Raw genomic sequence first — 13,456 nt, 5'->3', positions numbered from 1 at the left:
TGCCTGGTGGTAAGCGGTAACCGGAGCTCGAGAAGTAGATTTACTTGATTTCTTTGGTCTCTTTCTGATCTTTTTAGTGATTACCTATGTGGGGCATTAAGCTTCGTGCTTTACATATACGGTGGAGGGAGTGGGTTGCATGTCGGCGCATCGGAGTTAGGGAGAGCCGCCCTCAAACATTCAACGAATCTGGTATATTTGTACCTATTTAATTTTGACCGCGCAATTATTAGAGGGCGTGTGCACCACACGGGCAGTACAAGGGCTGGAGACATCACAGTGGAATGCGGCGACCCACCTTGAGACATGAGATCTAAGCTACCAGTCCATATTAACAGGGAGCCCAAGCCTGGGTAGAGGGATTCGCCTTGAGGTTCACTCAGTGTTCCTGTAGGGGAGCACGACAACCTTGCTGGCTGAGCCTTTACTCACCCATCTGTCCAGGTGAAAAGGCCTCTGGGCTACCAGTAATCCTTCGATCGTGAAAAAAAAAAGAAAGATCGCGTCGATTCCACCTGCGCATTCAGTTATGCAAAGATTTTCCTTTATAAAACCTTCCTTAAAAATACATTGTTGCTCCATTATATAAATGCTCTCATCTTCTTTTGATCATCGCACCTCCCGCCATCGGAGCAGAGTTCATCCATATTATCTGGAACCGCTGCGTTCATCGACAGTGCGTTTCCAGAGGTATTTTTTGCCACGTACCATCCGGCTATGGAATGAGCTCCCCTCCACGGTGTTTCCCGAGCGCTATGACATGTCCTTCTTCAAACGAGATTTGTGGAGAGTGTTAAGCAGTAGGCAGCAGCTTGGCTCTGCCCCTGGAATTACTGAAGTCCATGGGCGACGGTAACCACTCGCCATCAGGTAGGCCGTATACTCGTCTGCCTGCAAAGGAAATACAAAAAAAATATACGTCCGATACTCGTCAAAAAAATTACTACGATCACTGTACTACGAGTGTAAGTATGATTATCTGGCTAGCTATTTATAAAAATCTAATAGTTTAAAATAAAACATCGAAACTAGATTAAATGTTAATTTGATCTATGTATAATTTAGTAAAAATAGCACAGTGTAAATAATATTAAAGAGAAGTCCTTAAATTAAGTTTTTTTAATCAAATGATGTAATAAATATTATGGTTAACTATGTTCAGCAATCTTTAAGTTTTTTGGAGGCTATCGTTTCGTCATCGTCCAGACACTGCCCGTATCTGACTTCCATACACTTGCTTCCCTGTAACAGATAAATAAACGGTACATAAATTTTACTAGATAATAGATACATAAATTATAATGATATGGAGTATTCCAGAATGAATAAACAATAAAAGATTTAATTGTGTTTTCTGTGATATAATAAGAAAACAACTTTTAAAGCCCTTAATCTCTATTAAAATTAATATTAAAAATTAAACAGTATTAATGAACTTTATAAAAGTAAGCTCTCTTTTTACTCAATCCCAGACTTCGCTATATGACATTGAAGAAAAATCCTTTTTAAAAACTAAAGAGTTTTAAATAATAAAGATTTTTCTTTAAATACATATTTTTCATGACGCTTGTAGCTCAGATAGCGTAATATCAGGTGACATCAATGTATTTTTGAACATAATGTGATTCTATTACTCGTACTAATTAAGAGATTAGAAAAAAATTGTAAAACATAATGATTTTAAAAATACTTTATTCTAAAATTGGCGTAAAGATGTTTCTAGGTACCAATATATTAGAACCAATTGTAGTTTCAAATATTCAATTAAGTAATTAAAGTGATGGATAACCTACTTTAATGGCTATAGACTCTAATTTCGAGAATAATAAATAGAAATGGCTTAGAAAGAGCTTCTCCTTTGCATACCTTAGCGTCTCATAGGTTAACTAGTTGTGTTATATATTTTTTAAATTTCGCTACTAAGATCTCGCTGTTTTTGAGGCAAATGTAACTTTATTTTTAAAAAATGCTTAGAAATGGATCATACAAATTATTATCTATTACCCTAGCTTTAATTTATTTCCATCTTTCTGAAAGAGTTCGAATATCCTGACTATAGAATTGATCGTCTTTTGCTGCTATCTACGAATTAATCAGATTTTTGATGTCTGTATATGATCTGTAACAGCCGATCAGTCAGACCACATTTCATCGAAGGGAACAAATAATAATCGGATGCCGCATTATCTGGGGAATATGGCGAGTGGACTTGCGATTTTAGCGGGTCATGCGTAATAAGAAATCCTTTATATTCCTTTACAGTTATAAATACCTATACGCACTTAGTTGGACGATTTTATTGTGAATTAAAAATTGAATTACGACACGGAATACGAACGAATCAATAATCCAACTCGCTCATTCAAAATTACTTGTCAAACATTTTTGGGTTTTTATAATTTACCTTGATGATTTACTTGTATACACAAGCAAGCTAAGGTATTTTTAACTCCGAAATCTCAGAACTAACTTCGTTAACGGAAGTCACGCTTCGTGCCTCAATATAAAGTAAACATTGCTCCGTCTCGAGAGTAATCATAACGTAACTTGAAAGTGTAATGCCATAACGGAACCAGCCACAGCCAACTTTCACTCGGAACCAACATTATGCAATCGAAAATGCAATTAGCTTGCAATTAATGATTAATATATTTTTAAATTTTCTACATTCCGAACAATCAATTCAGACTCTGCGAATTATGTTTCGGTGCTTATACCAGGAAATGTTTCTATTTTGAATGATAATGAATAATCAGAAGAAATGCGCACGCGTATTTCAAAGTCATTAGTTACTGCAATTAATTTAAGACTATTTTACTATTTAAATGAGCATTTAAGCTCATAAGCTGCTTGTAACATATACATATAAGGTTGCAACACTAACATTTACTTTATAACAAGAGCTCAGCTCCAATTGCATTCTACCATAGCAGGACGTTGATACCTTGCCGTGTTGGCTCAGAATAAGATTTATAATGCTCTGATATAATACCGCTTCTTACCTTTGCAATATAAGCCTTCATGTAGAAGTTACCGAACAGAATGATGAAGGAAATCATGTAGAAGATCAGCACGTAGTGCATCCAAAGCGGGAACTCACAGCCGGTTCTGATTCCGTTGATGCCGAGAATCAAAGCGCATGTGAACTGGATCTATAAAAGGTCAATACATAATTTGTTATCTAAGATTTTAAATGCTAGTTTTGTTTTTTGTTATCCTGATATATATTTTTTTGTTATTGTGTAGATTTTAATTTACGTACTCGAATTAGTTTAGTTAGTTTGGTAACGGTGTTCGAATCCCACAGCCTGGTACCAATTTTTCTAATGAAATACGTACTTCACAAATGTTCACGATTGACTTCCACGGTGAAGGAATAACAACGTGTAATAAAAATCAAACCCGCAAAATTTTAATTTGCGTAATTACTGGTGGTAGGACCTCTTGTGAGTCCGCATGGGCAGGTACCACAGCCACGCCTATTTCTGCCGTGAAGCAGTAATGCGTTTCGATTTGAAGGGTGGGGCCGCCGTTGTAACCATACTGAGACCTTAGAACTTATATCTCAAGGTGGGTGGCGCATTTACGTTGTAGATGTCTATGCGTTCCAGTAACCACTTAACACCAAGTAGGATGTGAGCTCGTCCACCCATCTAAGAGATAAAAAACGTTATTTTTTTGTTTGATACACTTTTATCGTAATCCGCCAGCAAATAACGCAGCATTCTTAACTAATCCAAAACTAGGCAAAGTTTTTGAAGTAAATTAAAAAAGTTTAAACTAGAATAGCACCACCCGCTTCTTTCAAAGGGCGTCATAAATTAATAATAGTTTATTCAAGAAGATAAGTTCATCTAACTACAACTAAATAAGTCGGACTTTATAAATAAATTATGTTTTTCTATTCATATCACTTCATTATTATAAACAAGAGTACACCTGTGTTTGTGTGCGGGTGCTCTATGCTACCCTCCAAAACCATTCTTAAGTATTCTTTATAAGATCTGGACGAACTAATTTACAGTTTAATGTAATTCCAGAGACATTTTAGTTTCTAAGCGTTCGTACGAAAAATGAATCTTCAATTATTTACTTTCGAAGAAAACCATAGTAAAATTTTATGAAAAGGTAACTTAAACATCCATTAGGCACTTTCAGAAACTATCTGAAAGCGATTCTATTTTAAAGCCTACGTTAAAGCTTAATTAGTAAGTTTAGCAACACCTACAACTATTAATAATAAAAATGTGGTTCACTAAATAATTGGGTACGTGCCAAAAGTTTTACTGTCTTATAATTTAAGGGACAGACACTTGGTGCTTTTAAATATTTTATCCACTACAATATGAAAAAAATATACAAATACGAAATGGAGCTCAATACATAGATCAAATAAATTGGCATATATCTAAATATAGAAGTATAACAACTTTTTACTGGTGGTAGGACCACTTGTGAGTCCGCGCGGGTAGGTATCACCACCCCGCCTATTTCTGCCGTGAAGCAGTAATGCGTTTCGGTTTGAAGGATGGGGCAGCCGTTGTAACTATACTTGAGAGTTTAGAACTTATATCTCAAGGTGGGTGGCGCATTTACGTTGTAGATGTCTATGGGCTCCAGTAACCACTTAGCACCAGGTGGGCTGTGAACTTGTCCACCCATCTAAGCAATAAAAAAATATAAAAAAACAAATGATTAATTTAAAAGCAAATTTTGAGACTACATTTTTCTTGGTAAGACTGACGAGACTAGACAATATAATGACATCGTTATTATCAGTGATTATCGTAAATAAGTGCTAATTCATACTTTCTAGGCAATAGCGTGCATGGTATTCGTAGAATACATTGCCACAGACCCACGGTTATGTGAAGTTCAGAATAAACCAAATAAAAATAATCGCGTAAAAAAAAAAAAAAATTTCAATAATGTAAATTTGCAGATTGTAAAATGCGATCGTCTTCCGAAAAACATGTAGTTACTAAAAACTATTTCAAAGCAAGACATTTAATTAAATATGACAATTAGTTACGAGAACTATGCCTATTTCTGCCAAAAAATAGTCACAGAGTCTGGTTTGGAGGACCCGCTGTTCCAGCAATTCATCCAGGCCAAGCCCTACTTTTACTCTATCTCAATAAGATTTGTGTCCTTACGTTGAGATGCCCATGGGCCTCGATAACGGTATAATACCAGACGGGCCGTGAGCCTGTTAAGAAAAAAAAACATCACTTTCAAGGTTCACTTACCAGTTGCATGATCGTGAGATACTTCTTCCACCACAAATACTGACTGACCGTCGGACCGAAAACTGAAAGACCATAGTAAGTGTACATCAGCACGTGGATTCCACTGTTCACCATGGCGGGAAGGAAAGCTGAAACAAAAATGTATAATTTTATGAGTACATCTCTGAGTTTTGTGACTACAGAACAATCACTATTTTTCTCTATATGTGGTAGGCAGACGTCTTTGGCCTATTGATATGAAACTGCTACCTAACACGTTAAACGCTACATAAAAAAAAATTGAGTATCTTCATTCAGGTCATGGTGCTCACCGGTGAACCTTACCTTAATGAACGCGTGAGGATTCCAACGTAAGCGTTTCCTACGAGCCACAGATTGCAGCTATCAAATCAAATGCGTATGGAAGTGAGCCGCGTGGCCCTGTAGCCGAACCGAACGCATTTGTTTTCAAGTCCAATGGAAAGTTGTAGTTTTTACCAATTTTTTTTTTATTGCCCTTGTAGGCAGACGAGCACACGGCCCACCTAATGGTGAGTGGTTATCGTCGCCCATGGACTTCAGCTATGCCAGGGGCAGAGCCAAGCCGCTACCTACCGCTTAATACTCTCCACAAGCCTCGTTTGAAGAAGGACATGTCATAGCGCTCGGGAAACACCGTGGAGGGGAGCTCATTCCATAGCCGGATAGTATGTGGCAAAAAATACCTCTGGAAACGCACTGTGGATGACCGCAGTGGCTCCAGGTAGTAGATGAACTCTACTCCGGTGGCGGGCGGAGCAATGGTAAAAACGAGATGACGGTATCATCTCGAACAATTCCTCAGAGCACACACACAAAATTATAGCCTTTTAAAATATCTTAAAAACTAGGCGGTAAAAGTCACAAATTTTTATCTTCCGCGCAAATATCGCATTTTATAAATTTTATAATGAAAATCTCAAGTTGATAAAAATTAATGATTTCCTGATTTTGGCTTGGCCCGAATGGTATAGTACGCTAAGCCCACCGGTGGGCCGCATGGCGTTCAACGTGTTAAACTCTCATTTGTTTTTCTTTAGATGGGCAGATGTCTTCGGCCTATTAATATTAAGTTGTTACTGAAACTCATAACTATTATTCAAATGCATTTGTCACTTTATACCTAAATAAAGTTCTAATTAAGTTACATTTCCACACAGAGATGTAGTGTAATGTGTAACTCCTTTAGGGGCGCCGTGTACATCTTTACAACAATGACCCTCAATGTTATAGATACATCATTATTCTCCTGCCCTTCGCCCAATCACCTCGAGACGGTGCAACATGTTTTCTCCTTCCATACTCCTCTATCATATACCGTTTCTTCGCTCTCTCCCCTCTTACACATATCGTCTTTCTCCACTGATTCTCTTGACTCCATCCATTGATTTTTTTTCGGGTCTACCTCTTCCTCTTCCGCAATGCTACATATACATAAACTTAAAAATAATATCAAGAGACTTTTGTAAATGTAAAGTAAGACAATAAATATCTAAATTCAGTAATTATTTAGCAGACAACGCGTTATGAGAATGAGTCCCAGACAGTTACATTATATTTTTTTCATTTTTATATATTTTTTCAACTAGCAGGAAATGAATAATGGTAATTAAAAAAATATTGACTCGCCTTTGAAGTGTTCTCAGAATCTCCTTTTATTTAGAGCCGGTGGCACAGATGCCATGTTTCGACATATATCGAATAGGGTTTTAATAACGTTTAAGTTGAAATAAATCATTTATTTATATGTAAAAATATAATTTAATACAAAGCAGATAAACGGAAAATTAACTTTACATTTAAAGCTTAAAAAAAAACCGTAAAAACATTTTTGAATTGTATATAAGACTGATGAAAAGAGTTGAAATTAATAAATAAAGTTTAAAAAAATATGTTTTTATTGAATTACACCTACATTTTAATGCCGCATTCAAATTCACGCTGAAATCGTATCACAATTACTTCCACAAGTAACCTTTAAGCCACTAAATTGACATTCGGATAAAGAAAATTAATCCTATAAAGCAGTTTTCACACCAAACAATATTTCTCATGAATTCCATTAGCAGTTGTTTGACTTAAGATTATCGAGCTCAATTACTTTAACTTCGAGGTATTAATCGGGCATTTCACCAGAACTTTCTTTACCAGTGACTGATCGTAAAAAAAACTTGGGTTTTACAGTCTCCGCACAGTAACCCAGCCACAAATAGAATTTGCCTATTTTAACCGTCCGAAAAACGAGAAAGGGAAATGAAATGCTAATTTTTTTTCTTAAATATTAAATTATCATTTATAAACGAAATTATTTAAGTATTTTCATAAAAGTCGTATTGGGTTCGACTTGGAGCTATGAAAGAAAATTAAATCATTTTTTAAAAAGGAAAACCAATGAGACATTTCAATTAAGAATTACCAAGAAGGCTTCACTTTCCCTTAATACAGCTCGTTAATAAAGATGTAATTGAATTGAAAAAATACTCATCTGGCAAATCAACGGTTAATTTAATTTTCTGACTACAACAAGAAAGTGATTACATTATATATCAGAAAGTACGGTTACAAAGGCCATTTCTGATTTGAGAACGAACGTTACTGAGAGAAGCAAACAGTGTTTTCTTTACTACATTTTAGTGGAACACGCGATTGTTGGGACAGGCTAGAAAATTCATTGTTCTTGTTTCCTCGAAAGGTCCTTTTATCGCGACATGTAATCCTGAGACCCATTATTTAAGCATTTATATTACAATTTGAGGAAATAACAATTGAAATCATACAATGTCAGATTGAGGAGCTTAACAGTCACGACTTATAAACAATTGAAGAACATTTCATATTAGTTTTAAGAATTTAGAGCAACAAAATGTGAGTTGTGGTGTAAAATGAAGCACGTTGCTGAAATAAAGATGCTAGTTTATTTGTATACCGCGCGTTGAAATCTGAGCAAAGAAGTTTCTATTATTTTGATGACAATGTAAAATAAAATGCGTGTGATATTTTTAAAAGATAGAGAGATGAAAAGATATGTCACTAAAACACTTTTAAAAATCTCTTATTGATACGTGGATTCTCAAGAAAATATGATTATGTAGAAAGTTTCAAGTCTTAGCTATCTGCACTAAGATTTGACATTTTCTAATACTTTTGATAAACTAAAAACAATAGTACTAAGCACTCAATAATTAATACGCTTAAGAAAAGGGGTTTATTAGTTTGGGTGTTAATATTTATTTATTTTGGATTTTAAAATTCTAGGATATAAATGATACTCACTAGATCCACTAGGCACCCATTTGATTCCAATCCACCAGAACGAAAACATGGTCGAGTGATGGTAAACATGCAAAAATGTCAGCTGCTCATCCTTCTTCCTCAGTATAAAGAAGAAGGTATCACAAAATTCCAGAAGCTTCGAAAAATAGTACCACCATACCGCATCTGCTATCTGTGAAACAAATTGAAGTTATTGATGCAACACTATTACGACTAATTTACGAAATCGCAGTTTCTAAGGCAGCACACAAATCTAATTAATAGGATTAATTAGCTTTAAAATTTCACTAACAAATGTTTTTCTTAAAAGTAACTTAAAGAGTAGTTAAGTATTTAAAAATAATTTCTTGATTTTAATTTCTAAAATGTCAATTATCGAATTTGTAATAATAATAGCCATGCATCATGCGACTAACATTGATTTGCAAAGAAAAATATAATTGGGATTCGTCACAAATGTTTGTTGCACAAAACATCAATTAATGTGATTTAGGTATGCCTATTGGGTGTGGTATATTCACCGTGACTAAAGTAAACAACTCATTAACAATTCTATTCAGACGTGAAAATTTTCAAATGTTTTTGTTCGTGTAGCCTCTTGACTTCATTTACATTTCTAAAGGGATGTTAAAGTTAATTCTTTCGAGAGACCTTGACAAAGTGTGACGGTCATTTTCGTAGCGCGAAAGTTAGCGAAGCCCTCCATTATCACAAGCGGACCCATTTGCTGTTTACAGATGAACGTCAAAGAGATTCTCAAACAATTTCTGCGAAACATCTTCGTTTTTGCTTTATGTCCCTTTGTCTTGTTGATATTCTTCATGACCAGGTCTTGCACGGAATTTTTTTTAGTATTAGGTAATCTGATTTTATCCCAAAGATTCTGCCTTAGGCTCTATTGCAGGTAAATATGTTGTGACCGCTTAAATACCAGATAAGTCGTTTAGCTAGTTTACGTTAAAATAAATAATTTGAGAGACACTCTTAATTTTTGGACCCTTTCAAAGACAAATAAAATTACACAGAACGCGGGCTGTTACCAAATTCTCTCAGGTTGAGCCCGTGAGCTCACTTACCCCTCTTTAGTGGGAACAGGCCACTGGTCTACCAGCGAATAGATTGGGAAAAAAGTACAGCCTTTGTTACTACTTTCTTCTTCGTTCTTTTACTGGTGATAGGACCTCTTGTGAGTCCGCGCGAGTAAGTACCTATTTCTGCCGTGAAGCAGTAATGCGTTTCGGTTTGAAAAGTGGGGCAGCCGTTATAGCTATACTGATATCTTAGAACTTGTTTCTCAAGGTGGGTTATTACGTTGTAGTAATTTACGTTGTAGATGTCTATGGGCTCCAGTAGCCACTTAACACCAGGTCGACTGTGAGCTCGTCCACCCATCTAAGCAATAATAATAAAAAAATAATACTAACCTGCAATTCGTCCGGGTCATATTTCTGCCGGCAAGGTTCACAAATATAACTATATCTTAATCTAAATGAGGCTGTCAGTAACCTGACCGCTATATAGGCATTTAGCGCAGCCATGGCTAAGTTGTAGGGTACTAAAAGCCATGTTAATTGAAATGGCTTTCTGTTTTTCATTAGCTTAGGACCGATCCACACTATGAAGAGGTAGGCTAAAGTGTAAAACGCAGTCGGCAGCGGCGAGTCAACCAGTGGCCATCCCTTCGTTCTATCATCTGCGAATAATGTTTACAATAACTGTTATAGATATAGGAAGATTCTAGAAAAATAATAATTTGTTAGAGATGGGTTGTCAGTCGCTTAAGAAATATTTAGTTCCTTAATTTACATATAATTAAAACTATTTTTACGTCTGACTGAGTAGTCCATGACCACGAAAAATTTAAAGTATTTAGATTAGAGGAGTTTAAAATGTAAAAATGGTTTTAATTATGTCTACGACTGCCGAAAACTAAACAAAGCTGTTAAGGATCTCTAAACCCCCCTCCAAACAAGTTTTTATTCTCGCCTACCACCGAGCTTCACTTCATCGAGCGATCGCGAACACATATACATCTTTAACGATTACATTATCTACTAAACTCATATTGCACTTCATTATTATTTGTTCTACAGTTTTAATCTTTTAATAAACCTGTAAATATTAGCCAAATCGTTTCATTGAAGAGAACAACAAGACATCCAGCAAGGAACAAAGCAAACATAAACATATAAAAATTTCAACTCTATTACTGCCTCCCACCTTGAGACAATAGGTCGAAATTTTAAGTGAATTGATATTGCGTGGCGGCAAATATAACCAGAATGGTAATTTCTACCTATATGCCTTACCACTAGTAATAGTATTTATCGCAACGAATGTAATATGACGAATATTGCGAGATTTTCTTTTTAGTAGTGCCGAAATAATCCTGCAAGAATATACTTCGGCCTGACCAGAAAAAATTGTCACCAACTGAAATTCAATCATGTTATGTCTCATGTCCCAAAGGCGGTTACAGATACTCCTTCCGTTAACCACTGAACATAATATAGTTTGCGAGCTGATCGATCCGAATACAAAACCAAGGTATTGGTAAAAACTTGAAAAACAAGAACTTGAAAATTAATTTGAAAGCAATACGGTAAGATAATGTGAACAATAGCTAGTTCTATTCATTCCGTTTCTCCTCACAAGATATCTTTTTTACTCATTCCTAATAACGACTAATCCTTATTATAATAAGTTAAACTGAATATCAAACCTGACAATGATAGTGTCCATATATAATAATCGTATGTGTCTTTTAAAACGCTCTGCGTTGAATTCACTATAACATCGGCCATGTTTCTGTGTAATCTGTAACAAAGGAAAAACTGGTTTTAGCTCAGTCATTTTGATTATATAATTAAAGTAGATGTTGTTCGGGCATTTATGTGCTTTGGTTATACGATCGTAATTTCAGTGCAGTTGAGGCTTCAATTAAAATAACATACGTAAGCCCGCTGTGTTAAGAAATTTGTTATTGCCAGAAATTAATGTAAACCTACTATAAATAAAATCAACAAAATTGTATTATGAGATAGTTATGTGTTTGCTGCGATTTTAACGTCTCTGTAGTCTGGTGGTAGTATCTCTCTCTTCGATCGGTCCCTCACTGCTGAGGATCGTGACTCCGTCTGATTCCGTCAACCAGCTGTCTCCATCGATCCCGTTTTGTAGCTTGGTGGAGTTCGTCGCTGACAGATATTCCCAGTTCTTCCGCTATTTGGTCCGACCATAGCTTGGGACCTCTACCCCTAGGCCTTTTTCCCTCTATTTTACCGGTCACCATGAGGTGCTCCAAAAGGTGGTAGTATAGGAGGAGTTTGTTTGTTACATTTTTAGAGTTCTGAAATTACTTGTATCACAAGCTCATATTAGTTGATAGATCCACTCTATTGTACGTAAATTATTGATTTTTAAAACTACTCTCACGTTTCCTGTCGTACGTTAATGATTGAAATAAACTTTGACTTTTTGGCAGGAACGCGAGGAGTGAAATTGTGTGATTTGTTTTATTTTGTCTATTTAGTGTTTCTTCAGGTTTAAATGTGTAATAATGGTGGTTTATTGACTGTTTAATATCTGTGAAAGTGCACAAATGTGGGAAAATGAAACAAAGCCGCTGGATGTAGCTTCTCGGGATCTACAGAAAGCCCACTGAAAAAATCTCAGTAAATGACCACCATTTTACTGAGATTATATTTCATCCCATATCATCTCATCTCATTCCATTTAATTTCTCCCCAGTTGATTATGTCTCAAATTAATCATCTCCATTTAATTTACTCCATATCATCATTTTTCATAAGAATAAAATATAAATTAAAATAAGACACGACCTATAAAGGTCTTAGCTACCAGGTCATAAAATTTCTTTAAAAAAAAAGAAATAAACTTTCCCAAAAATGCTAACAACTGTACCAAGTTTCATCACAATCGAATGATGGGTTAAGGATCTCATAGAAGAGGTGGACACCAACAAATAGAATTTCCATATAAACTTATAATCACTAAGAATAAAATTATAGAATACACCAATATATTTGTACATTGGTTTCCAACCAAACACAGTTAATTAGAATTTCTTGCTTTTGGTATGATAATATGAATTCATCCTTTCATACCATTAGTCTCCGCGAATATTTTCTTAGTGGATGCTTACAAGATGAAAGGCATCAGCTGCCCAGATTTCAAGTATACAGCCTCAGTACTTCTACGTAGTGATTCTGCGTTGATGAACCTGTCAGGACCAGTAATTATGTCTATTAGAGATGTCGGCGCAACGTCACTATTTAGTTAACTAAAAATAGTTAAAGTTTTTTCCTTAATGTTCCGCATGTCAACAACTGCTTAAGACGGTATTCGAGAGAATTCATAACTAAGCTACCCCTACGTTCTACTATAAATACGAGTGACTATTGTCGCACAAAGCCCCCCGAAAACCAAAGACGAAGTGGAAGGAGAAAGAAAGGAAGAAACAAGAAACGAAGAAGACGAAAAGAAGACAACTATCAACGTCCTACCTAACGTTCATAAACCTGCATCACTCAAATCCGCAGCTCATCAGCCTTGCCTCCATAGGCAGGAAATTTAAAGCCTGGGCAGAGAAAGTTCCCCGAGGACGGTTCCGCACCCCCGTCAGCGGTCGCGACGACCCGATAGTCGCACAAAACATTTCGGCTCGAGCGTAATGTACGAAAGGGACCTCTCTGAGGGCACCAGTCTACTTCGTCATATTATTATGTTTTTGCATAGAATTTCTATTTTAGTGTCCCATAATACGGCCGTTGAGTGTAAAATATATATTTTTTTTCCTACCTAAGCTGATGGTCTAGAGAGACCATATCAGCGTAACCTTAACTAGTAGGTGAGCTCACGGGGCTCAAACCTGACGATGTTGCTAATACGAACCC

General features: G+C 35.9%; 1 protein-coding gene across 4 annotated transcripts in view; it reads right to left on the bottom strand.

The window, feature by feature from the left end:
* Positions 1 to 1,028: 1,028 nt before the first annotated feature.
* The window catches only part of LOC114244054 (very long chain fatty acid elongase 4), a 28,049-nt gene continuing 15,621 nt past the window's right edge, over positions 1,029 to 13,456 (bottom strand). For 3 of the 4 annotated variants that reach the window (XM_028175761.2, XM_089732299.1, XM_089732300.1), the window contains exons 2-7: positions 11,263 to 11,357; positions 9,965 to 10,233; positions 8,541 to 8,712; positions 5,250 to 5,377; positions 3,003 to 3,152; positions 1,029 to 1,242 (exon numbers count right to left, since the gene is read on the bottom strand). In XM_028175761.2, coding sequence (XP_028031562.2) covers positions 1,159 to 1,242; positions 3,003 to 3,152; positions 5,250 to 5,377; positions 8,541 to 8,712; positions 9,965 to 10,233; positions 11,263 to 11,344 — 885 coding nt within the window. In that variant the 5' untranslated portion in view covers positions 11,345 to 11,357 and the 3' untranslated portion in view covers positions 1,029 to 1,158. Of the gene's footprint in view, positions 1,243 to 3,002; positions 3,153 to 5,249; positions 5,378 to 8,540; positions 8,713 to 9,964; positions 10,234 to 11,262; positions 11,358 to 12,667; positions 12,774 to 13,456 lie in introns of those variants that run through there. The other variant, XM_089732298.1, reaches the window with a different exon arrangement.

Source organism: Bombyx mandarina, chromosome 13 (assembly GCF_030267445.1).
Source record: "Bombyx mandarina strain Sakado chromosome 13, ASM3026744v2".
NCBI lineage: Eukaryota > Metazoa > Arthropoda > Insecta > Lepidoptera > Bombycidae > Bombyx > Bombyx mandarina.
The sequence above is the reverse complement of the archived record's forward strand: the minus strand, read 5'-3'. Positions and strand labels throughout refer to the sequence as shown.